We start from the raw sequence: 24,493 nt of genomic DNA on the forward strand, positions 1-24,493 counted from the left end.
GCGGGGGCTGCAGTGCCGCGGGGGGGCGGGAACTGCGGGCTCTGCAGGGCGGCGCGGGGGGGCTGCGGACCCGCGGGGGGGGGGTATAGACCCCCGTGGAGCTGTGCGTGTGCACGCGGGGGGGCTGCGGACCCGTGGGGGTGGGCGGGGGGGGTGCACACGGCGGGGGGGAGGGTCCCGACCTCCGTGGAGCTGTGCGTGTGCGCGCGGGGAGGGGGCTGCAGAGCCCCGCGGGATCGTGCGGGCCGCACACCAGGGGGGCTGCGGACTCGTGGGGGGGGGTGTGCACGCGGGGGGGCTGCGGACCCGCGGGGGGGGGGGTGCATGCGCCGCGGGGGGGGGGGGGGGGCACTGGCGGGGCCCGGCTCCCGCAGGACAAAGCCGCCCCCTCCTCGCCCCCCGGCCCGTGGGGGGATCGTGCCCCCCCCCCGGGCGGGGGTCCCCGTCAGACCGGGGCCGGGGGGTGGGGGTTGGGGGGGTCCGGGCTGAGCCGCGCGCTCGGGAGCCACCGGGCGGCCGCGCCCCGGTACTGCCGGGACCCCCGCGCGGAGCCCACCCCCCGTCCCAGCGGGGGGGGTGCGGGGAGGGGGTGGGCTCTCCCCGGGTGTCCCCGCTCCGTCCCGCGCTCGGGGCTGCCCCCCCTCCAGCCCCCCCCCCCGAGGCCGGCGCATGCGCACCGACCCCGGTGTAAAGGCAACCGGGGGCCTCCCCGGTACCGGCCCGCGCCCCCCCCCTCACCCTCCGCCGCCGCGTGGAGCCGGCCCCGCCCTGCCCCCCCCCCGCCCCGCGGCCCCGGTGCGGGGGCTGCGCCGCGCTGATGGCGCCGGGGCCCCTCCGTCCCCCCCCCCTCCCCGGGCCGCGCAGCCGGTGGCGGCGGTTACGGGGCGGGGGCCCGGCCATGAGGTCTGCGGCCTCCCGGGGGGGGCGGCAGGGGCGGGCGGAGGAGGAGGAGGAGGAGGAGGAAGGGGGGGGGCGCGGCGCGCCGCCCCGCCGGGCCCCGCAGCCGCCGCCGCTGGGGGCAGCCGCGGGCCGCGATCGCGGGGTGGCGGCGGAGCGGCGGCAGCGCGGGGCCGGGCCGGGGCCGGCGGGCGGCGGGGAGCGGGCCGCGGCGGGGGATGCGGGGGCCCGGCCGCGCTGCCAGGCCGTGCTGCCCGGGGAGGCCGCGGCGGGGCCGGGAGCCGGGCCGGGGACCGGAGCGGGGCCCGCCCGACCGGGCCCTCCGCCGCCGCCGCCGCCCGCCGAGGGCAAGGGGAAGCGCGGCGGGATGGGGGCCGGCGGCGGCTCGCCGGGGCAGGCCGCCTGCCTGCGGCAGATCCTGCTGCTCCAGCTGGACCTCATCGAGCAGCAGCAGCAGCAGCTGCAGGCCAAGGAGCGGCAGATCGAGGAGCTCAAGGCCGAGCGGGACACGGTACGGGGGGGGGGGGGCAGTGCGGCACGGCAGGGGTTAACCCCCCCCCACCCGCGGGGTCACCCCCCGGGGTTACCCACCCCCACCCCCCCCAGCACTCAGGGGTCCCCCGGGGCTTCCCCACGCCCACAGGTAAGTGCCCCCCCCGCAGGGGTTAATGCCCCCCGCAGCGGTTAACGGCCCCCCATAGGCAGTTATTGCCCCCCCAGGGGTTAATGCCCCCCCACAGCCGTTAACGCCCCCCCATAGGCAGTCATTACCCCCCTCCGGGTTAATGCCCCCCGCCTAGGGGTTAATGCCCCCCCCGCAGCGGTTAACGGCCCCCCATAGGCAGTTATTGCCCCCCCCCCAGCCGTTAACGCCCCGCCATAGGCAGTCATTACCCCCCTCCGGGTTAATGCCCCCCCCCAGCAGTTAACGCCCCCCCATAGGCAGTCATTACCCCCCCCCCGGGCTAAATAACCCCCCCTCCAAGTTATTGCCCTCCCCCAGGGGTTAATGCCCCCCATAGGCGGTGATTCCCCCCCCCCCGGGGTTATTCCCCCCCTCCGGGTTAATGCCCCCCCCCCGGGGGTTATTGCCCCCCCCCCCCGGGGTTAATGCCCCCCCGGGGGGTCGGTGTGTGTCGCCCCCCAGACAAAGGCCGGTGGGGGCACAAAGGGCCGGGGCGGGGCGGGCCGGCGGGGGTTAACGGGCCGCCGCCCGTCGCCATGGCAGCGCGCCCGGGGGGGGGGGGGGGGGGGGGGCAGGGGGGCGGGGCCTTAAAGGGCCCGCGGAGCCTTCCCGCCCCGCCGCGCGGGGGTTAACTTAAAGGGGCCGCGTCACTGCGGTCGCGGAGGGGGGGGGGGGGGGGGATTGCGGCGGGGCACGGTCTCGCGTGGGCCCGTGGGTGGTGACCCCCACCCTGCTGGGTCCGCCTGCCCCCGCTGCCCTATGGATACCATACATTGCCCCCCCCATAGGCACCCTGCCCCGCTGCCCTATGGGGACCGTGCGTGGCCCCCCCCGCATCACCCGCCGCCCCCGGCGCGTGCCGTGTGCCGGGAGCCCGCGTGGCCTCGTCCCGACGGCGGTGGCCGCGGCGGCCCTGGTTGCGGCGCGCGGGGGCCACCCCACGTGGTGCGGCCGGCGGGGCCGCGCGGCGATGCCGCGTCGCTGCGCCGTGTGCTCCAACATGGAGGAGCTGCTGCGGCGAGGCCGTGACGGGGCTTCGCCGCGGAGCATCCTGCCGCCGGCGTGGAACTGCCGGGGAGACGGAGCGGGCAGGGACAGGGACCCAGGGTCCCCCCCGCCGCCACGTCCTGGGGGTCCGGGACCCCCTGCCACGCTTTGCCAATCGGACCCCGCTGAATGGCTGCGGCTCCCGGCTGGCGGGGACGGGCGAGGGTCGGGGACGGGCGACCGAGTGTCACCCGGTCGGCCACTTGCCCCCTAACGAAGCCCACCTCTAATTACGAACCGCTGCTGCCCCCTTCCCCGGGCACCTGGGGAGGGTGCAGCAGAGGTCGAGACCCCCAAATCACCCCTCAGCGTGCGGGGGGTTTGCCGCTGGCCGCACCGGGGGGGCCGCGCAGCCGGAGAGCCAGGGCCCGTGTTGTGCCGTTGGACATGGCGGCCCCGCGGTGAAACCCCCCGGGCGCGCGATGCCCACGGCCCCCCCCGCGCCGGCCGCGGACCCTGCCCTCGTCTCCCGGCCCCTCGGCGTGGCCCCGGCGCTGCACCGCGTGCGCGATGGCGGGGGTGCGGGTGCCGCGGGGTGGGGGGCTGCGGACCCCCGAGGCGAGCCGTCGCTCTGCGTTGCAGCTGCTGGCGCGCATCGAGCGCATGGAAAGGCGGGTGCAGCTGGTGAAGAAGGACAGCGAGCGGGAGAAGCACCGCATCTTCCAGGCCTTCGAGGCGGACGAGAAGGCGGAGGCGGAGGCGTGCGAGAAGCTGCCCCTGGAGTGTCCCCCCGAGCTGCTGGAGCCCCCCCCGGCCCTGCAGCCCAAGCACTTCCCCTACGGCAGGAACGGGAAGGGGCACAGAAGGTAGAGGGAGCGCGGCCGCGCCGGGCGGGGGGACATGGGGGGCGGCGGGGGGCTGTCCGCGTGGCTTCGCCCTCTGTTTTTGGGGCTGGCACTGCCCGGGCGTGGGGGTGCCAGCTCGGCCCGGCAACCCTCGAGCTGCTCGGGGGGGCTGCCCGGCACCGGGAGCGCGTCCCGCCGGGGGAACGCCGCGAGGTGGGGGGCGGGGGTCCTGAAGCGCCAGGGAAGCCCCTCGCCTCGGCCGGCCCTGGCACGGCAGCCGCGGTCAGGGGGTGCCGGTGGCCCCCCAGGGCAGCCCTGCGGCGGGGCAGGGGTCCGCACGCCGGGCTCAGCTCTGCGTCCTCCCGCAGGAAGCCGACGTTTGGGAGCGCGGAGAGGAAGACGCCGGTGAAGAAACTGGTGTCGGAGTTCTCCAAAGTGAAGAGCAAAACCCCGAAGCACTCCCCGGGGAAGGAGGAGTCGGGCGGCTCCTTGTCGGAAACTGTTTGCAAACGAGAACTGCGGAGCCAAGAGACTCCGGAAAAGCCCAGGGCGCTCCTGGAGACCCCGCTCCGAGGCTCGGCCGCACCCAGGGGCCCCGGCGCCCACCCCAAGGAGAGGGGCTTCTTCGGCGGCGAGGCCGACGACCTGCCCTATCTCGCCACCACGGAGATGTACCTGTGCCGCTGGCACCAGCCGCCGCCGTCGCCGCTGCCCTTGCGGGAGCCCTCCCCGAAGAAAGAGGAGACTGTCGCAAGTAAGCGGTGGAGACCCCGCCGCGGGGCGCAGGGCTCGGCACCCTCGCCGCGGCGCCGGCAGAGTCCCGTCGTGGCGGTGCTGCCGGCTCCTTCCGCGGCGGCGGTGCCGGCGATGGGCTCTCCGGAACCGCACCTGCGGCGCGCGCCGGGCTCGTGGCCGAGCTCGCGGCAGGGCTTGGCCGTCGCCGCCCCGTTGGCCGAGCAGCTCCCGCGCCCGTTCGAGCGAGGGGTGAAGCAACTTCCCGCTCGCGATTGGGAAACGTCTCCGGCTGGTGCCGGCGCGGCGCGGGGTCGCCTGCTGCCCCCGAATCCCGTCCTGTCCTGCCGACCTCCGCGCGCCGCAGCGCAGCGAGCCGTGGCGGCACGGGGCTGCGCCGTGGCCGTCGCCGAGGCTGCCGGCGGTGGCCGAACGCCCTGGCGTGGGGGTCTTGGCGCGTCTCCTCGCGCAGCGGCTGCGGGTCGCTGGCACGCTTGGCCGGGGGGATGGCGACGAGCGCGGGCTGGTGGCTCTGCCTCCCCCCGGACCCCCGGCTGCGCCCGCTGCCCTCGGGACGGGGCTTCGGGGCGGCCGAGCCGCGCTCCCCGGGGACGGGTGGGCTGGCGGGGGGCTGCGCGGGGGGTCCCGGTGCGCGCTGACGGCCCGGCCTCTCGCCCCGCAGTTCCGTCTTGGAGGGACCATGTCGTGGAGCCCCTGAGAGACCCCAACCCCGCCGACCTCCTGGAGGTGCGTACGCTCCCGCGGCTCCGGGAGAGCGGCTCGGGGTGTCGGCGGCCGCGCCGGCCGCGTCTCGTCCCGCTGTCCGGCACCAACCCTGCGGCTGCGGTTGGAGGGCTGGGGTGGGGGCGAGGGAGCAGCCCCCCCGTGCCGCCGCCGCTCGGGGGGCCGTGCTGGGCGCGCTCACCCCCCTCTGTCCTTGCAGAACCTGGACGACAGCGTCTTCTCCAAACGGCACGCGAAGCTGGAGCTGGATGAGAAACGAAGGAAAAGGTGGGAGCAGAGCGGGCGAGGGGGGGCCGGGGTCCCCGGCCGAGCGGGCGGGCTGCACCCGCTCCCCCGGGGAGGGGCCCCGGGGTGGCACGGGAGGGGGGACATGGGACCGCAGCTGGGGTGGGCAGCGGGAGCGCTGCCGGAGGAGGGGTGCCCGGTGCCGCTGCCGGCGTGGTGGCCCCGGCACAGCCCCCCGGGAGGGTCGGGGTGCCCCCCTGCCCACGGGTGCTCAGCGCCGGCGGCGCCGCGGCTCGCAGGTGGGACATCCAGCGGATCAGGGAGCAGAGGATTCTGCAGCGGCTGCAGCTCCGAATGTACAAGAGGAAAGGGATCCAGGAGTCGGAGCCCGAAGTTACCTCATTTTTCCCTGAGCCAGATGACGGTGAGAGCCCTTGGGGGGCTGGGGGGGGGCTGGGGGGCAGGCAGGGGTGCTGGGGTGCGGCGGGGGGGAGGCAGGGGTGCCGGGGGGCAGGCAGTGGTGCTGCTTGCGGCAGGGGGGGGCAGGCGGGGTGTGTTGGGGTGCAGGCAGGGGTGCTGCCTGTGGTGTGGGGGGTGCAGGTGGGGGGTGCTGGGGTTCAGGCAGTGGTGCTGCCTGAGGCGGGGGGGCAGGCAGGGGTGCTGGGGGGGTGGGCAGGGGGTGCTGCCTGTGGCGGGGGGGTAGGCAGGGGGTGCTGGGGGGCAGGCAGGGGGTGCTGCCTGCAGGGGGGTGCAGGCAGGGGTACTGGGGGGTGGGCAGGGGTGCTGTCTGCGGGGGGGGCAGGTGGGGGGTGTTGGGGTGCAGGCAGGGGTGCTGCCTGTGGCAGGGGCCGGGCAGGGGTGCCGGGGACCGGGCAGGGGTGCTGGGGGGCGGGCAGGGGTGCGTGACGCTCCGGTCTCCCTCCCGCAGTGGAAAGTTTGCTGATCACCCCGTACCTGCCTGTCGTCGCCTTTGGCCGGCCCTTACCCAAACTGACCCCACAGTGAGTGCCGGCGGCGGGGGGGCCGGGGCTGCTCCGGGTGCGTGGGGGGCCGGGGGGCTGCGGCCGCGTGGCGCTGACCCCGGCTCTGCCCGCAGGAACTTCGAGCTGCCCTGGCTGGACGAGCGCAGCCGCTGCCGCCTGGAGATGCAGAAGAAGCAGACGCCGCACCGGACCTGCCGGAAATAGCGGAGCCGCGGGAGCGCCGCGCGTCGCCGGGTCGCGCCCATGGCCGCCGCCGTCCCCTCGACGGGTGCTTTCGTTCCTCCCCGACCCCGGTTTTGTTCTCTCGGGTTTTTGCAACGCGGCCCCCGGACTCGGCCCCCGCGCTGCAGCCGGTGTGGCGGCCGCGCCGGGACGCTGTCCGCCGGCTGCTCCGGCCGCAGGGCGGCGGGCGCACCCCGGACCCCCGCCCGTCCTCGCCGCAGCCGGTGCGCCGTCGGCTTCGGGATCGCGGGGAGCACCGGGGCCAGAGACCCGGGTCGGGGGGGCCGCGACCGGCCAGGACCCTGCCCCCCGCGCCGTCTCGCTACGTTTCATTAGAGAAGGGCGAAGGCTGGTTTGTGGCGGGTGCTGCCCGCGGCGAGGAGCGGGGGCCGGGGCGCAGCCTGGGGGGGGGGAGGGGGTTCCTCCCCCTCCTGGGGGGCCGGGGGGTGAAAACAAAACCTTTTTTTTTTTTTTTGTTTGTGAAATAGAAATCTCTACGCACAACGTTGGGTTTTTTAATGGTTTTTTTATAATTTAAATGTTTTGTGGGGGGCCCGGCGTGCCGCGAGCAGCGGGGGTGGGGGCTGGCGGTCCCCGTGTGCCCCCCTGGCCCCCGCCTGCCCCCCCCCCCCCGGGAACTTCTTGGGGAAAAAAACCCCCAAAAACGTTTAATAAGTGAAGCGCTGAACGACGAAGGCCCGGGGGGGTAGGGGGGGCGGCACATGGGCGCACCCGCGCGCGCGCTCCCGCTTTTTTGTTGTTTTTTGTTGGGTTTTTTTTGTTAAAAAACAATAAACGTGGAAAAGGGACGCTGCGCGCCGCTCTCTCCCTCCCCTCCGAGCGTGACGTCATTTCCGCCGCCGTGACGCCACCCGCGCCGTGACGTCGGCGCCCCGCCCGGCGCTCGCCTGCCCCCTGCCGGGGAGACGCGCGCTGCCGCGGGGGCTGCCGGGAGGGCGGGGCGGGGGGGCGGTGCCGCGGGGGCTGCCGGGAGGGCGGGGGCGGTGCCGCGGAGGCTGCCGGGAGCTGTAGTCCGTCCCGTGGTGCCCCGCGGCTGCCCAAGATGGCGGACCGGCGGCGGCAGCGCGCCTCGCAGGACAGCGAGGACGACTCCGACTCGGCCGCCTCCGACAGCGCCGGCTCCGTCGCCAGCGCCGCCCGCTCCCGCTCGGCCTCCGGCTCCGCTTCCCGCTCCGGTTCGCCTCGGCCGCCGCACCGCCCGCCGCGGGGAGCCGCCGGGGCCCTCAGCGCTGGGCCGCGGGGCCGCGGGGCCGAGAGCGCGGCCGGGGGGGCGGCCAAGAGCGCGCCCGAGTCCGAGTGTGTGAGTGGGGCTGGGGGAGGTTGGGGGGCTGGGACCCGGGGTGGCATCGGGGGCTTGGGAGGGGGGGGCACACGGCGGCCCGGGGCTGGGGAGCTGGGGGGAACGGGGCTGGCGACCCCCGAGCGCGGGGCTGGGGCAAGCCGGGCTCTGCGCCCCCGGGCCGGACCCCCCCTCCGTCCCCGGCCCCCATCCCCCGGCCCGGGCCCCCCTCTGTCCCTGTGCCCCATCCCCCGACCTGGGCTCCCCTCTGTCCCCTGCGCCCAGCCCGGCCCCCCCCTTCTGTGCCCTGCACCCCATCCCCCGGCCTGGCCTCCCCTCTGTCCCCCAGACCGGGCCCCCCCCGTTCCCTGCCCCCCGGCCCGGCCCCCCGCAGCAGGCCGCGGGTTTGCTGCCCGCCCAGGGCTCCTCCGCTCTTTCTCAGCCCCGGCCAGGCCGGTTTTCAGTGAGGGCGTTAAAATCCTGGTCCAGGGCATCCGCGGTGCGGCTGTGCCCTGCCTCGGTGGGGTCGTTCTTCTGCTCTGGCCGTTCACAGCCGGCCGGGATTCCACCCTGTTGTGGGTTTATAGTGCCGGTTACTTCAAGTTCCATGGCAGCGTATTTCTGCTTGGTTGTTTTGGTGCTTGGCCCTGCCTCGTTAATGCGTTGGCTGGCTTTGTCTTTGACCTGAGGTTGTTTTTACTGCACGGCTCCATCAGTCCCTTCTTCGCTAGAAACTTTCCCCGTCTGAGCTGTCCCTCTTCATCCAACATCTCCTCCAGGGTGCAGGGCTGTGTTTCTGTCACCAGAGTCTCTGGCAGATATCTGAGCTCGGTCCTGCTCCGCATCTGTTCCTTATTCCTGGGTTCCTGCTTGAAGTAATCCCCCAGTCCTTCCCTGAGCTGGCTGTCTGGCTCTCCGTTACCGAGGGAGGGGAGCCTGGATTGTCTGTCCGTGTCGCCCTTTTCCCTCCAAAGACCCCCAGCAATTAACACCGTTTGTGCTTTTTGCCTTGAGCTGCCTTCCCCCAGCGTAGCTCGCACCAGAAGAATCTTGGGGAAAGGTACTGGGAGCCCTGACTTTGATTCTTCTCTCTTGGTCCCTGAGGCTGAGCTTCCAAGGGCGGATGTGATGGGACCGGGGCCAGACCTTGTGGTGATCGTGACTGGGGTCGTCGGGTGCCGCAGGGACCCGGCTGCCGACCTTCCCCGGTGCTAACGCCCCTTTCTCTCCCTCTCTCCGCAGGAAAGCGAGGATGGCATCGAAGGAGACGGTGAGTAACGGCTCTCCCTGGCACTGCAGAAAGTAAAAACCGGACAAAATGCCTTTCCCAGTAGTTCTGCAGTTGCTGTCGTCCCAGATATCGCCTCGTAATAGTAGGCAAATGTGGGGTGCAGGGACAGCAAGCCCCAGACTCCCCCTTGCTTCGTCCTGCGTGAGCTCGCGGTGGTGTTCATCAGGGCGCTTTGGAGCTGGCCTCCGACCTCCCCGCGGAGGGGCTGCCGGCTGCGTGTTCGCCCGCGCTGCGGCGCGTGACGCTCGGGGGAAGCTGTGTTTCTGTTTCCGCCCTGACACCAAGCTCCGCTCTCTCCCCCGCAGCCGTACTCTCCGATTACGAAAGCGCAGAAGACTCGGAGGTAAGAGGCGTCCCTGTCCCGGTGTTTGAAGGCTTCTGCTGAGTGGCTGCGTCTTGCATAATTTTAGCACAAAACACAGTTTGTGTCCTTCGCTCTCTTCCACTGACCCCGTCGGCAGCGATCGCCTGCGTCTCAGGATACCAGCTCGTGTGCTTCGCGCCAGCCGCGCAGAGGCTCGCAGCGAGCCGCGCTGCGGCGTCGCCGCTGCAGAGAACGGCCTCTCCCAGCCTGAGCCCCTCGCCGGGCCGTTCCGCGGCGTACGGCCCCCGGCGCTGCGCCCAGCCCTGGGGAGAAGGCGCCGGCGCTGCTGGGGGGGGGATGTGGGGCTGGTGCATGAGGGGGGGCAGCGCCCGGCGCCGCAGACATTGCGTACTGGGAGCAGGGTTTGCCGTGGCCAAGGAGGGTGTGGAAGGAAGCGTAGGATGCTTGTTACTTTTTAATTAGTTGAAATTAAAAGAACCTAAGTGCTGGGTTGGAAGCATCCCAGGCAGCATCCCTGTCGCCTGCGTGCAGCAGCCGGAGGGGTGACGCACGCCGTGAGCGCTGGCAGCTCAGCGCTGGGCGAGTGCTGAGAAAATCCCCCCTCGTGCACACCGAGAGCCCCTGCCTGTGCCGGGGACGCAGCCGGCGCAGCCCGTGGCTCTGCGTGTCCCTGGGCTCTTAGTTCAGAACTGTAAGTTCAACGTTTCCAGGAAAATGAGTCGTTCTGGTTTCTAATGATTACAGTGAAGGTTTTTCTAGTGAAGTTTTTTTCTCTTGAGACAGCAGTTTTGGGGATCTTGAGGGAGGCAGCGGTTAGAGAAAACACAAAAACAACAGGGCAGAAGAAATGGAAGCTCAGAGGGGCTGTTAATTTGCGAATTAATCTCTGCCATTAGTGGGGAAGGAGTGGGGCAGGCTGCAGCGGCAGCGCGTGGAGGGCAAGGGCAGCCCCTCGCGTTCACCGTGCGGCAGCTCTTCCAGCCCGGGAGCCGGTGCGCAGGCTGCCCGGAGGCTCGGCGCGGTGCTGGTGCGCGCTGGGCTGCCGGAGCGGCGGGGGTATTGCATCACTGACATGCCAGGATGACTCTGTTCCTGTGCCTAAAAATAATGCCACGTCTGGGTTTCCCCAGCGTAAACAAAAGGAGCAGTTGATGTGCAAATACGCTGTGTTGAAAGAGAAAAATAGAGCAGTCTTTTTGTTAATCACGCAGAGCTATTTTTAGTGTCAGCTCCAGCCTAAGCAAGGCTTGCAGGCTCCTGGAGGGTGAAACGAGGTCACGCTCCTGCGAGCAGAGTGCTCCGGGTGAGTCAGCTGAGTGACTCCAGGGAATTTGGAAACGCAGCGCTGGCTGGATCCGGGCCCTCGGCGTGGGAAGGAAGGGACGGTCCGAGGGCCCGCGGTCGCTGGGCTCCCCGGCTTGCACGAGCCCTTTCCGAGCGGTGAGAGGCTGTGGCTGGAGCTGGACCCGGCCCTGTTCGAGAAAGCGTGGCTGTTGGATCTGATGTCGGTGGTGGGGAGAGGTGTTGGGTTTAGTCTTTGCTTGTTCCATGAAAACACAGGGTTAGGAAGGACCTCAAGAGCTAACCCTCTGCATTGAAAGAGTCGAGTCTCTGATAACTGGAACGGGGATTTAGCTCCAGATTTGGAGACTTGTGTGGGGAAATTGGTGGGGGACCTGTTACTGAAGGTGCCTGTTTGAGTAACTGGGGCTCTTCCAGGCAGAGGAAGAGGATTACAGCGAGGAGGAAAGTGCCAAAGTGGAGCTGAAGCAGGATAGTAACGACTCCTGTGAGTCCGCGGCAAAAGCAGAGAAAGGAGATGAGAAACCTGACTCCAAAGGGGCTGTAACTGGTGAGAGGCAGAGCGGGGACGGGCAGGTAGGTGTTGAACATGCGTCCTCTGGGCCGTGGGGAGCTGCTCGCAGAGGGACTGCTGCAGTGGTGAGAGCTGTCTGATTCCGACAGGAGAGCACTGAACCCGTTGAGAATAAAGTTGGGAAGAAAGTTCCCAAGCACCTGGACGACGACGAGGATCGGAAGAACCCGGCTTACATCCCGCGCAAAGGGCTCTTCTTTGAGCATGACCTCCGAGGGCAGACGCAGGAGGAGGAGGTCAGGTACGTGAGCGTCCGCCGCGGCTCTGCCTCTCGCGGGGAGGGTGAGGCCAGCAGCCCCCGGCCAGCGTTCGGCAGCGCGGCTGCTCGCCTCGGCGTGAAGCGCGGGGCAGGTCTGTGCTGCGGTCGCTGGCTTGCACCGTCCTGCCAGGACATTTTAGCTCTTTGTTTTGAAGGAGAGACTGAGGGTGGTGCAAAAAAACCGAGAAGGAAAGCCACTTGCCAGTGAGCAGTGACCCTTCCTGCTGCTTTTCAGAAATAGCAGCGGGCAGACAGGGTGACCCTGAGCCAGCAGCGTGCCCTGGGTGCCGAGAAGGCCGATGGGATCCTGGGGTGCATGAGGAGGAGTGTGGGCAGCAGGGCGAGGGAGGTTCTCCTCCCCCTCTGCTCTGCCCTGGGGAGGCCCCATCTGCAGTGCGGTGTCCAATGCTGGGCTCCCCAGTTCAAGAAAGATGAGGAGCTACTGGAGAGAGCCCAGCACAGGGCTGCGAGGATGAGGAGGGGACTGGAGCATCTCTCCTACGAGGAGAGGCTGAGGGAGCTGGGCTTGTTCAGCCTGGAGAAGAGAAGGCTGAGAGGGGACCTTAGAAATGCTGATAAATATCTGCAGGGTGGGGGTCAGGAGGACGGGGCCAGACTCTTCCCAGTGGTGCCCAGCGACAGGACAAGGGGCAATGGGCACAAACTGGAGCAGAGGAAGCTCCAGCTGAACCCGAGGAAGAACTTCTTCCCTCTGAGGGTGCCGGAGCCCTGGCCCAGGCTGCCCAGGGAGGCTGTGGAGTCTCCTTCTCTGGAGATATTCCAGCCCCGCCTGGCCGCGGTGCTGTGCAGCCTGCTCTGGGTGACCCTGCTTGGGCAGGGGGTTGGGCTGGGTGACCCACAGAGGGCCCTGCCAACCCCTGCCATGCTGGGATTCTGTGACCAACAGCTGCTGGGCAGAAGGAGCGGGAGGAGGAGGAGATGCTGTCGTCTCCCGCACACACCCTGCCCCAGAAATGCTCGGTCTCTGTGTGTGGTTGAAGCTGCCACATCTCCTTGGCTTTGCATCAGCTTGGTCCTCCCTGTGTAACTGTTCCAGGCCGAAGGGTCGTCAGCGGAAGCTGTGGAAGGACGAGGGCCGCTGGGAGCACGACAAATTCCGGGAGGACGAGCAGGCCCCCAAGACCAGGCAGGAGCTGATCGCGCTCTATGGCTACGACATCAGGTCAGCTCACAACCCCGATGACATCAAGCCGAGGAGGATGCGCAAACCAAGGTGAGCAGCGAACTTGGTTTAGAGCCTGGCTTGTCCCAGAGGGAGGAGGTCTGAAGCCCCGAGGCGGGAAGGCCCTGTTGTTGGCTCCGGGCTCGGGACCTTGGTCCTGGGATTTCTAGACGCTGCATCCCGGAGAGGGGTTCCCTGGTGCAGTGGCACCTCTCACCCAGGGTCTTTTTTTTCCAGTCGTTTGTGCTGTTTTTCTCCCTCAGGTTTGGGAGTCCTCCTCAGCGAGACCCAAACTGGTCCAACGAGAGGCCGAGTAAGCCCCCAAGGCACCAAGGTGCAGACAGCACTTCGGCTCCCCCACGAACCTTCACCAGCAGGAGCTCCGCAGGTACGGGGAGGATGCCCCCGCCGAGGAACTACCCGAGGATGGGGGGCTACAAGGAGACCCGTCCAAGCTACCGAGCTTCGGAAGCAGGCGTCCAGCATCTGTCTCGAAACGGCGAGCAAGAGAAACAGGAGAGCAACCATCGAGCGAAGCGTGCGGAGCAGACGCCACCGAGAGACAACTCGCCCGAGATGGAAGCGGCGCACGGCCACGGCAGCCCGGTGAAGGAGGAGGTTGCTCTGGAGAACCAAGCCACGGCCGCTGATGCTGCGCAGCCACCGCCAGACAGACCAATTGAAAAGAAGTCTTATTCCCGGGCCAGAAGGACCAGAATCAAAGCTGGGGATGCGGGGAAGCTGGCAGACGAAGTGCCCGCTTCGGAAGGGCTGCCTCCTGTGCCTCCAAAACCTGTGCAAGCCGAGACGTCCCCCCCGCCAGCCAAGAGCAGCAACTGGGAGTCGCCAGTCGAATCCAGCTTGGATGGACTCGAGCAGGAGATGACCCAAATGAATCTCGCCGAGCAGAACTGGACCCCGGGGCAGTCGCAGTTCATACCGCCCCGGGAGCTGAGGGGTAAGTCGGGGCAGCCTCGTGCTGTGCCGCTGCAGCCCCAGCCAGAGCCGGTCCTGCGTTCGTTCAGCTGGAGCCGAATTAATTGTCTCTGCCTCAGTCCAGTCCCAGGGTGGGTACGCCATGGCGGTGCACGCTGCTGAGAAGGTGCAGTGGGGATGGTTGGAGGGGACAAAAATGAGAGAAAAAGGGGTAGTGAAACATTCCGGTGCAGGTGAATTGAGTTAGGGCTGGAGAGGACACAAAACTGGATCCTTTCCCTCTCTGTGCCCTGTGTTGTGTTGGGAGCGGGGAAGGTTCAGCGCAGGTGAAGGCTGCGTGCGGAACGGGCAGCGGGGACTTTGCGCGCTGTGAATCGCGGTGAGGGCAGCTGCCGCAGCGGAGCCAGAGGTCGGCAGATAAGGAGCGCTGCGCTCGGCTGGTGAGGATAAGGAGTCATCGGGCTCCTCTCGTGTCCTGCTCAGGGGCGGGAGGGAGCTTTATTTCCTAGCACTGCGATTTGGTTGCCGCTAGCTAAGCCTGACCGGGGTCGGCAGATTCGTTCACGCCCGGTGGGAGGAAGCTGCTCTCTTGGCAGCAGCAGGCAGGCCGGCGGGCGGAAGGACGCGTGGCGGAGGTACCCCCTGCGAGCCGAGGGCTGAGTTCTAGATGAGCATCCATGCGAGAGGTCATTCAGGTATAATTATCTTTTTGCAGAATTAGAGTCTTTCCTGGGGAGCGTTAGAGTCCTTCCCAAGGGAAAGAAAACTGGAGCAAGGAGAAGAGAGCGACCTGCTGCTTTCATAAGCAGCGCTTGAGGTTTAGGTCGTGAAACCGTAAGTCGTCTTGTACCGGTGCGACTGGTGAAGTCTGCGTGCGAGGAGAGCCTGGTCTGGGCTGCGGGGCGAGCGGGCAGGCTTGGAATGTGCCAGTGGAAGGAGAGTTCAGAAGCGCTGTGGTTTGCAGCTGAGACTGCGTACGCTTCTGATGCTTAAAAACAAAGCGTCTTAACACATTTACCGTGAGACAGCGCCAGGCCGCAGGTAGGGGACCGCTTTCTGTCTCTGAGAGGGACGCGTTACGCTCCTGTCCCCTGCTCTCTTCCTAGCAGAGAAGGTAGGAGCCCGTCTGGGAGGCACTCGGCTGGGTGAGCCAGCCCAGGCCGCTCTGTACGCGCAGCGCGCACGCCGGTGCGTGCGTGTGCCGTGTCGGTGATCCCTGGGCACTGTCAGCGCTGGTTTTGTCCCCTTTCCCTCCCCCGCAGTCGGCTGTGACCAGTTTGGCACTCTGGTTTTGAGTGTGCGCCCTGCCTTTGTTGTCTGAATTCCAAGGAGCCCGTGGCACGAGTGGCTGCGCGCTGCAGAGCTTAAACTGCGGCTTACCCAGTCCCACGAGAACCCGTGGTTCTGCTCTGCGAGGTCGCTGTCTCCGCAGGAGCAGGGCTGAGATCGGCGCCTGGAGTTCAAGCTGAGGGTTTCAGTTTTTTTTTCATCAAGATTTAAAAGGTGTTGAGTAGCGTGGGTGGCTGTACAGTGGCACAACAGCTTCTAATTACTGAAATATTTAAAATTGTAACCTAAGAGGAGAAGTTGCTAGAAAGGGTTTCTTGTCCTGAGAGCAAGAGCTGCGCCTGTCTGTAGTACAGCGACGTCCCCAGGCTGCCGGCGCTCACCGGGCCGGCGACCGGCGGCTCTGGCGGTGCCGCGGGTGGGGCGGCTCTTTACTGGGAACAAACGCAAACCACAATAACCAGTTTGTGTCGTCCTCAGGTATTCCTAACCATATGCACGTGGGAACTGGGCCGCCGCCGCAGTTCAACAGGATGGAGGAAATGGTAAAGCTTGCTGCGCGGAGCGCGGCTCTTGCTTTTAGAAGCGCGGAAGCCCGGCGTTTGTTCGTTTCTGGGTTGTAATTAGAGGCTGCCTGTGACGCCTCAGCCTTTCCCTGCTGCGGGAGCTTGGGGTTCTGTGTGACCCACATAGAGGTTGGCAGGGGCTGGAGGGGGAGCGGGCTGGGGCTCCCTGGCGGGAGGGACGGCTCCTGCTCCGCACGCTGACCCTCGCCGATGCCCTTGGACTCTTCCAGGCGGTGCAGGGGGGCCGCGTGAAACGCTACTCGTCGCAGCGGCAGAGACCGCCGGTGCCGGAGCCTGGCCCCCCCATGCACATCAGCATCATGGAAGGGCACTACTACGACCCACGTGAGTGTTTGCGTCCCGCTCCTCGGGCTGGCCGTGCGCTCGGGCCTGGGCAGCCGGCGCAGGAGGCCCCGCGCCGTGCTGGGGCCGGGTGGGTCGGGGGCTTTGTCTTCCCTCGCAAGCAGCCTTGCTGCGTCGTCTGGTGCAGTGACCGAGGAGCTGCTCTGAGCCTCCCTGGGCGATGTGTGAGCCCACAGAAATATCATCGGGGTTGCCACCTCCCCTCCTTGCGTGAGGGCTCGCTGGGACTGCATTCTGGGGTGCATGAGGAGGAGTGTGGGCAGCAGGGCGAGGGAGGTTCTCCTCCCCCTCTGCTCTGCCCTGGGGTGGCCCCATCTGCAGTGCTGTGTCCAATGCTGGGCTCCCCAGTTCAAGAAAGATGAGGAGCTACTGGAGAGAGTCCAGCGGAGGGCTACGAGGATGAGGAGGGGACTGGAGCATCTCTTCTACGAGGAGAGGCTGAGGGAGCTGGGCTTGTTCAGCCTGGAGAAAAGAAGGCTGAGAGGGGACCTTAGAAATGCCTCTAAATATCTGCAGGGTGGGGGTCAGGAGGACGGGGCCAGACTCTTTGCAGTGGTGCCCAGCGCCAGGACAAGGGGCAATGGGCACAAACTGGAGCAGAGGAAGCTCCAGCTGAACCCAAGGAAGAACTTCTTCCCTCTGAGGGTGCCGGAGCCCTGGCCCAGGCTGCCCAGGGAGGCTGTGGAGTCTCCTTCTCTGGAGATATTCCAGCCCTGCCTGGCCGCGGTGCTGTGCAGCCTGCTCTGGGTGACCCTGCTTGGGCAGGGGGTTGGACTGGGTGACCCACAGAGGTCGCTTCCAACCCCACCGTGCTGGGATTCTGTGGGACACTGCTTTTCTTGATGAGAACTGGGATTTAACCTGAAACCAGAGCGGTGTCTTTGGCGTTTAAGAGCGGGGGGAATTACAGAGCAGGACTGAGGACAGATTAGGAATTTACTCCAGCATTTAAAGTGCTGGAGAAGAAATTCCCTGAGCATTCTCCTGCTTGGTGAAGGGAGTAGGAGGCTTTTCTGTTGGGAGCACGCAGCATCTGTGAGCCTGGTAGACTGCATGTGCCGACGGGAAAGCAGCTTGCAGCGCTGCGTTCCAGTCTCGTAGCCGCAGCCGGCTGCGCCGCGCGCGTGACTTGCTGCAGTCGAGTAAAACGCGGTGGAGCTCTTCCTTAGTAACTGTTGTGTGTTGCAGTACAATTCCAGGGACCAATCTACACGCACAGTGAGAACCCGGCCCCGCTGCCGCCCCAAGGGATGATCGTGCAGCCAGAAATGCACCTCCCTCATCCAGGTGAGGAGCCGGCTCCGCAGCGGGGCGCGGGGCGGCCGGTACCGACACCGCGGTTGTGCCCGGCGGCGGCGCAGCCGGAGCTGGGGAGCAGATCACGCTGCTTTCGCACTGAGGGAACCCATTTTCCCTGTTTCCGCAACGTGGAAGAGCCCTGCCTTCCTCCAGCGGAGAAGCTGAATCGAGAGAAATGCTAAGGAAAGAAAAACAGGCATTTCTGGCCCGTGCAGCCGGTGCAGGTCCGAGATGTTCTGAAGGTTTTGGCAGCCGCTGGCTGGACGCCGGCGGGTTCTGTGCGGGCCCTCCCGGCGGGTTCTGTGCGGGCCCTCCCGGCGGGTTCTGTGCGGGCCCTCCCAGCCGAGCCGCCTCCCCTCCAGTGGGCGTTTGGCAGCTGCTGTGCTGGGCTGGTTCTTCAGTCCCTGCCGCCTGCAGATCAGGAAAGCAGAAACGAGAGCTGTCGACTTGGCATGTTCTCTGCCTTACCCACAAGAACTGTTTCCTGAAGTGGATGTGCTGACGGGGGCCGGTTCCGGTGAATCGGGACCCCGGATCGGGGAGGGGCCGTGCTCCGCTGCGCTTCCCTTTTTCCCTGCCCAGCGCAGGAGCCGAGGTCTCGTGGCTGCAGGAAAGGCCTTTGAGCAGAGGGCTTCTCCTCCTTGCTGCGGCGGGGAGGGCGCAGCGTGCTGACTGCTGGCATCGTAGCAGCCCCGGCCCCTCCGCGGGACGCCCTGGCTCTGCACGTGACGTCACGTTCAGCTTATTTCTGTGCTTCCCAGGTTTACACCCCCACCAGACGCCGGCCCCCATGGCAAACCCTGGCCTGTACCCGCCGCCGGTCTCCATGCCCCCCAGCCAGCCCCCGCCGCAGCAGCTGCTCGCGCCGACTTACTTCTCCCCTCCTGGAGTCATGAATTTCGGGAACCCTGGCTACCCCTACCCCCCGGGAGCGCTCCCCCCTCCGCCCCCTCCTCACCTCTATTCCAACACGCAGGTAAGCCGGGCGAGAGCCGGTGGGCGCTGCGGGCTGTGGGTTTGTTCTCCAAGGCCTCCTGGGAGGGGACAGGGAGTGGCCGGGCTGCTCCGTGGTGGGACGTTGTTTGCTGTCACCCCTCTCTGCGCTTGGGGAGGGTCGCTGAGAAGGCCCGCTCCCACCGCTGCTGCGCAGCTGCCCGGGCTTCAGGGTCCACTGGGGGAGATGCCTGTGCTGGTGGGCCTCAGGATTGAGGCTTTGCCCTACAGAGCAGGGGAACAGCCCAGCAGGAGCCCGTGGGTCGTGATGTCGCCTCCAGGTCCACGCCAAGGACACCTGGAAAATATCTTTGGAAGTCCTTGCTGTTTGAGGTGGAGGCGGGAGGCTGGGAGCTGGCTGGTGCTTCGGCACCGGGCGGGAGAGCCCGCGGTGCGACTGGCACTGGGCTGGCTGTTCATGCCCGGCGTCCGCAGCAGCTGCCGGGCAGCGCGGAGGCGAATCTCCGTGGGCATCGTGGAGAGGAGCCCGTGGGCGGCACACGGCTGACACGCAGTGGCAAGGCGGAGACGTGTGCGCTGCCCGCGCCCCGCTGCCGCTCGCGGCTTCCCGCTGCCCCGGGCTGGTGCCAGCCGCCCCGCCGGGCATCGTGGGCCTGCTTTCGGGGCAGATCCCAGCCGCCCCGCCGGGCATCGTGGGCCTGCTTTCGGGGCAGATCCCGAGCTCCGGGCGGCTGGAGGGGGTCTCGGCGCCGCAGGGCATGGTTGCCCGCCTCGCCTGCGCGGAAGGACGGCAGCCGCTGCTGTAGCGAAGCGCCGATGTTGTGTGGCAGTTGGGAAACTCTGCAGGGCTGCAGAACCCCATCTGCCAGGACGTTCTGCGCAGCGTGGCCGCGGGCTGCGGCAGCCGGCACCTGCCCGCTCTGCCGAGGGCAGGGGGGCCCTGGGAAGGGGCAGGGGCAGGCGGGGGTCCCCGGGAGCTGTAAGTGCCGCCGTTCTCTGTAGCCTTGGGGAGCACAGCACAAATCAACCCCCGTCTCCCCGTCGCTGCTGGCCTTCGGTGCTAGGTGCCGCAGAGGCTCTCTGAGGCGCGTCGTGCTGTCGCGGTGGAGGCGGCTTTCTGCGTCCCCCCCAGCGACCAGCACTGACGCTGCCGCTCTCTGGGGACCGCAGGCCCAGTCCCAGGTGTACGGAGGGGTCACGTACTACAACACTGTCCAGCAGCAAGTGCAGCCCAAGCCTTCCCCGCCTCGGAGGACGTCCCAGCCTGTGACTATCAAGCCGCCACCTCCGGAGGTACCGTCCCCTCGGCGTGAGTCTGTGCGTGTGTGGTGCCGTACCGCCGGGGCGCGCGCCACGCTGCCGTCTCCCTCTCCCAGCCAGAAAATTCGTTGTTCCAAGGAAATCGTAAGCTGTCTGACCTTTGACATGTCCCAAAGCTCAGGTTCTCGTTGCGGGTGGTAAGCAGGGCTCCAGTTAATTTCAGTTTCTACTTTAAAACTAAACTCACCTAAAAAGTAAGTCCAAAGTTGACTCTTGCCTGGTTTTTTTTCAATTTGGTCAGGGTAGAAAAAAGAACACTGGAGAGGAAAAAACCACTAGAGAGAGACAAACCCAGCCCTGAGCTAAGAGGCAGGGGCTTCCCTGGAAGAATGGATGTCGAGAGCTTAGCAGATAATTCGGGCAGCAGACGGAGGCTTTGCAGAGCCGTTGCTCTGCGCTGGGCACGGTTTCCTCGCTCCAGCGCTGCGAGCTGTGCGTGTGCGTGCGTGCCAGAGCCGCCTGTGTCTGCTTTGCTCTGAAGGCCTCGCTTGGCGCGGGGGAGCTGAGCGAGCCTGAGCCGCGGCAGCCCGCGCCCGGGCAGGCCCGTGCCGGTCGTCTCCCCGTTCGTGGGGAGGGCCGGGAGACGCGCGGGGGTTGTGAACCCCCCACCAGAGCCTCCGATCCGGCCCCCGGCGAAGGCCTCGTCGTGAAGTGCTCACCCAGGCGGGGAGCTGGGCCGCGGGGAGCTGGCTGTCCCTGTGTCCCATCCCCATGTCCCCACGGCTCTGTGTCCCCCATCCATGTGTCCCCTTGTCCCCAATCCCTGAGTCCCCTTGTCTCAGCCCCCGTGTCCCCATGTCCTATATCTGTGTACCCCTGTCCCCACATCCCGGTGTCCCAGGTCCTTGTGTCCCACCCCCATGTCCCCACATCCCATCTCCATGTCCCCAATCCCTGTGTCCCCGTGTCCCCAATCCCTGTGTCCCCGTGTCCCCAATCCCTGTGTCCCCGTGTCCTGTCCCCATGTCCCCAGTCCCTGGCTTCCCATGTCCCACCCCTGTGTCCCCGTGAAGCATCTCCATGTTCCTATGTCCCCCCACTCACTGTCCCCATGTCCCCCTAATCCCTGTGTCCCCGTGTCCCATCCTTGTGTCCCCCTGTCCCCACATCTGAGTCCCCAGGTCCCATCCCCGTGTCCTCACGTTCCTGTATCCCCCATCCCCAGGTCCCCTTGTGCCCCATCCCTGTGTCCCCTTGTCTCCCCCCCATGTCCCCATATCCCATCCCCGTGTCACATCCTCCTCCTGCGGGGAGGCTGAGGCGCGGGCGGGCGGTGGTCCGGCGCTGTGGCACGCGGGCGCGGAGGGGTCTGCTCGCAGGACCCTGGCCGTGGGCTGCAGCCCCCGTGGTGGGGCAGCCTGAGCCTCCCCTTTCCTCCCCCCGCCAGGACAGCAAAGCTGAGAAGGCGAAGGAGAGGAGCAACATGTAGGGCTGCGGCCGTGGCAGTCTCGACGCCAGCCTCGGCGAGGAGGACGCTCCCGGGGACAGGCTCCTTCCCGGGGCGCGGAGGAGGCAGCGGGACGAGATCAGCTGCGCCGTCTCGTGCTCGGGGCCAGGCGCCTTCCCGCGCTGGTTTTACCGGTGCCCTCCCGCAAGCCGTCTCGCCCTGCTGAGCTGCCCTCCCCCTGCTCCCGCAGCGGGGCACCGAGCTCACCGAGCAGTCGACCCCCGCGTCGGTCCCTGGCCGCACGTTCTCGCAACTTCTCTCCTTTACCGAACGCCTGCCCTTCTCCCTGCCTGGGGTGGTCAACGCGACTGGCTTGATCGCGGTCTCTGTTTTTATTAGGAGAAATGAAGCGGCTCCTTCAGTAAAGCTCATTTGTTTCTTTTGGGTGTGTTGAATTTGTTGGCTAACCGGAACGCAACAGCCCCTGCCCCGTGTGCGGGCAGCTCAGGAGTTAATTCATCCTTTTAATTCTCTTTTTAAATTAGCAAGAGTTTATTTCTGCCGTTGTGTAAGCATAGGCAGGGCGGCTGAGCGCGATGAGTCTCGGGGACGCGCTGGCTGTGCAGTCACCCCGTCACGTGGAAGCTCCTCCCGTTCCTTGCTCCGAACAAGCCCCGTTGGTAACGCCGCCGCGGCTTCCGTCGGGGCGCGTGCAAGCCCCCGGCTCGCGTCGCGTGGAATCGCTGAGCGCGGGGCGGCCGCCTTCCCCGCTGCCAGCAGCACGCGTGGCAGAGCAGGGGGAGAGCCCTGCGCCGCGGAGGGCGGTTGGTGGGCGTCCCGGCGCCTCGGCGCGGCCCTGCCGGCAGCCAAACCCGCCCGACGGGGCGAGCAGAGGAGCGCTTTGCTCCCGGCGCTTGGGGGTTGTTACGCCTGCCACCGCCCAAACCGGCGTTTTCCTCCACTGGGGTTTGGAAACCGATCTGCCGCGGCGCCTGGCACCGCAGCACCGGGTCGGCCGAGCCGTGCCCGCCTGGCTCGCTGTGCCGGCACCGCGGCAGGCAGAGCGGCTGCGGCTCGGCCGCGGCGTCGCCGCCGTTTGCAGATCGCGGTGGAGGCCTGGCCAAGGCGGGCTGCCGGTTCCTGCCTGAAGTGCCAGCGGCCGGCGCAGGCCGCTCGGCGGGAGCATCCCCGCGCCAGGCAAGCGGCGTCTTGGCTCCCGAGCCCCCATCTGCGGCGAGGGGGGTGCCCACAGCCCCCCTGCCCGCGCTGGGCGAGCTCTGCTCCTGCCTGCCCGGCTCCCCGGCGCAAAAACCCCCTTTGCTGGTCGCTCGCGGCTCGGTGACCTTTCCCTCCTGATCCCAGGCCTCCGAGCGAGGTTTTAGAAGCAGAAACCCCTCGGGTTCAAAGCGCAGCGGTTCCCCTGCCGCGTGCCCCCCATGCGCCCTTCGCGCGCCGCTCACCCGACCGCAGGCGTGGGGCTGCGGGCGCCGCGCTGGGCCCGGGGGCCGGCGCTGCCTGCGCCCGCAGCTGCGGGGACGCGGTGGCGGGGAGCCAGCTCGCCGCGACCTGCTCCGGCGTCGCTCCCGCCGCGCTGCCGGAAGGTTCCGGGGGGACTGGGAGAGGGGCTGCTCGGCGGCTGGGCCCAGCCCCCGCGGCCCCGGGGAGCAGCCGGGCTCTGCGGGGGGCTCGGCGCCGAAGCGAGCCCCCTCCTCTCCCCCTCGCTCCTCTCCCCGCAGCCTGGCGCGCTCGCTCGCGGGGGAAGGAACAACCAGTGCGTGGGTGGTGCGGGAGCTGCCGCCCGCACGCTGCTGCGCCTTGCCCCCCCCCCCCGCCTCGGCACCGCAAACGGGGGGGGCCGGTACCCCGCTGCTGCACCCTCCCGCTGCGCCCCACGGCGGGGGGCTCGGGGCACGGCGGGGGGCTCTGGCCGGGGGGGGTGCAGGCAGGGCCTGGCAGTGCCATGGCAGAGGTGGGGGGTCCTCAGCTCCCCCCGTTGCGTCGTGCCCCCTTCCCTGCAGCTCTTCCCAGCTCCTGCCCTCTCCGCCGGCGGTGGGGTCGGGGTCCCGGAGCCCACCCGGCAGCAGACGCAGGAGCCATCAATCTCCCCCCCCTCCCCCAGCCGTGCTGCCCCTGCCCTCAGCAGCACCCGTGCCTCAGTTTCCCTCCCTGGCAGAGGCCTCGGGCCTGAGACGTGCACGGGGGCCTGCGGGGAAGCTGCTGGGGGCCCCCCCTGCCCCGATGGCCAAGCCCCCCCCTCCCTACGCCGCAGCCGGGACGTGGGTGACGGCGCTGGCGCGGGGGGGGGGATTTTTCCCTCGGTGTGATTTTTCCCTCCCACGCCAGCTCCGCTTTCAGCAGGGCCCGGAGGCTTCGCGCCCCCCGCTCGGCTGCGAACGGAGGCGCAGGATTGGGGGGGGGGGGGGCTCGTTAGGAGAAAGAACAGCAAATTAATTAAGCCAACAGCTGCGCCAGCGGTGCCCGGATCCGGGGTCGTGTCCCGGGGGGGAGCGTGGCCCCCAGCGCGGCACCGTGCTGCGTGGTCCGGCTGCTGCCAGCGAGCGTGGCCCCCCCCGTGCCTCAGTTTCCCCTCCTGCCCCCCCCCCCCAGGCTCTGATGCCCCGGGGCCACCGCTCGCACCCGGGGCCGGGGACCCTCGCCCGGCCGCCCCAGGCCGAGGGAACGGAGGAGCTCGGCCGGCCGGGAGCGTTTCGGGGTGCTGGGTGGGATGGGGGGGGTCTGAGGGCTGGGGGCTGGTGGGGGGGGGGGCCGTGCCACCCCCGGGGTCCCGTGCGGCCGGGGTGGGGACGCGGGGATGCGTTTGGGCGCGGGGTTGGAGCTGCCAAGCAGGTGCCGGGCGGAGGCGAAGCGCGAGCCGAGTGGGGGCTGCCGGGACCCCCGTGCCTCGACCCCGACCCCCCGGGGCTGCCCCCCCAGCCCCCCCCGCCGCCGTCCGGGGCTGCCGCGGGCGTGCGGGGAGCGAACCCGGGGGATGGGGGGGGCACACGGGGTCTGTCCCCGCGTTGGTGGCACTGGCGATGCCCGGGCGGGGGGGCACAGAACCCGAGCAGGGGGTCGCGGGGGGGCCGGGGGCACCGGGACCGGGCAGGGCCGGAGCTCGGTGCCCGGCGGGGGGGGGCACGTCCCGCCCGGCCCCGGCGCTGCCCCGGCCTGCCCGCCCGGCGGGGCCGGTTCCCGGGCTGCGGGGGGGGGGGGGGGGCAGCCGCCCCGGCCTGCCCGGCCCCACCCGGGGGGTGCCCGCGGGGGGGGGGGGGGCTGCACCCACCCCCGGCCCGTTCCCACGCTGCGGCGGGGTGCGGGGAGCCGGGCTGGGGGGGCCGGGTCCCCCCCGCGGAGGGGACAGCGGGGAGGGACAGCACGGGGGGGGGGGGGGGGCCGTGTGCCGCAGGGCTGTCGGGGTGCTGGGCTGGCACGGGGGGGTGACACCGTGTCCCTCTGTCGCGACATGCGATGGTGACTGCGGGGGGCGGGCAGGCTGTGCGGCTCTGGGGGGGTGCGGGGGCCCTGCCGATGCCCCCCCCCCGGCTCGTGACCGCTGGGGGGGGGCGGGGGCCGTGTCCCCGCTGTGACGGCGCTGCGGGGGGGGGGGGGGGCGGGGAGGGGGGCGCGTCCCGGACGCTGTCACCGCATCCCCGCGCTCCGGTGCCGGTCCCGGGGGGGAGGAAGGTGGGGGGGGGCGGGCAGGTGCCGGCGGCGGAGCCGGGGGGGGGCGGCGGCGGGGCGGGGCGGCGGGGCCGGGGGCGGCGGCTCGGCGGGGAGCGGCGCAGCAGGCGCGGGGCGGGCGGGGAGCGGCGCCGGGGCCCGATCCC

At 69.0% G+C, this 24,493-nt stretch overlaps 2 protein-coding genes across 2 annotated transcripts; both read left to right on the forward strand.

The window, feature by feature from the left end:
* The first annotated feature begins 1,203 nt into the window (after positions 1-1,203).
* Positions 1,204-7,123, forward strand: MSL1 (MSL complex subunit 1). The gene is made up of 8 exons (XM_075443500.1): positions 1,204-1,408; positions 3,212-3,435; positions 3,783-4,168; positions 4,829-4,893; positions 5,090-5,157; positions 5,415-5,539; positions 6,044-6,116; positions 6,212-7,123. The coding sequence occupies exons 1-8, from the start codon at positions 1,265-1,267 to the stop codon at positions 6,300-6,302; spliced, it is 1,176 nt and encodes a 391-aa protein (XP_075299615.1). The 5' UTR covers positions 1,204-1,264; the 3' UTR covers positions 6,303-7,123.
* A 252-nt stretch (positions 7,124-7,375) lies between these two features.
* CASC3 (CASC3 exon junction complex subunit) lies at positions 7,376-21,108 on the forward strand. The gene is made up of 13 exons (XM_075443492.1): positions 7,376-7,641; positions 8,863-8,890; positions 9,217-9,254; positions 10,956-11,114; positions 11,202-11,353; positions 12,429-12,605; positions 12,818-13,512; positions 15,258-15,322; positions 15,574-15,688; positions 16,895-16,993; positions 17,767-17,981; positions 19,130-19,252; positions 20,667-21,108. Exons 1-13 carry the CDS (start codon positions 7,384-7,386, stop codon positions 20,706-20,708), a joined length of 2,166 nt encoding a protein of 721 aa, XP_075299607.1. The 5' UTR covers positions 7,376-7,383; the 3' UTR covers positions 20,709-21,108.
* The last annotated feature ends 3,385 nt before the right edge of the window (positions 21,109-24,493 follow it).

The sequence above is a fragment of the Opisthocomus hoazin genome, chromosome 26 (genome assembly GCF_030867145.1).
Source record: "Opisthocomus hoazin isolate bOpiHoa1 chromosome 26, bOpiHoa1.hap1, whole genome shotgun sequence".
Lineage (NCBI taxonomy): Eukaryota > Metazoa > Chordata > Aves > Opisthocomiformes > Opisthocomidae > Opisthocomus > Opisthocomus hoazin.

Bases quoted from the DNA above. Each gene is read 5' to 3' on its own strand.
- CASC3 (XM_075443492.1), top strand. From the start codon at position 7,384: ATGGCGGACCGGCGGCGGCAGCGCGCCTCGCAGGACAGCGAGGACGAC. The intron at 13,513-15,257 runs GTAAGTCGGGGC...TGTCGTCCTCAG, and splicing joins ACCGCCCCGGGAGCTGAGGG to GTATTCCTAACCATATGCAC. The intron at 15,323-15,573 runs GTAAAGCTTGCT...GGACTCTTCCAG, and splicing joins TCAACAGGATGGAGGAAATG to GCGGTGCAGGGGGGCCGCGT.
- MSL1 (XM_075443500.1), top strand. From the start codon at position 1,265: ATGGGGGCCGGCGGCGGCTCGCCGGGGCAGGCCGCCTGCCTGCGGCAG. The intron at 5,158-5,414 runs GTGGGAGCAGAG...CGCGGCTCGCAG, and splicing joins GATGAGAAACGAAGGAAAAG to GTGGGACATCCAGCGGATCA. The intron at 5,540-6,043 runs GTGAGAGCCCTT...TCCCTCCCGCAG, and splicing joins TTTCCCTGAGCCAGATGACG to TGGAAAGTTTGCTGATCACC.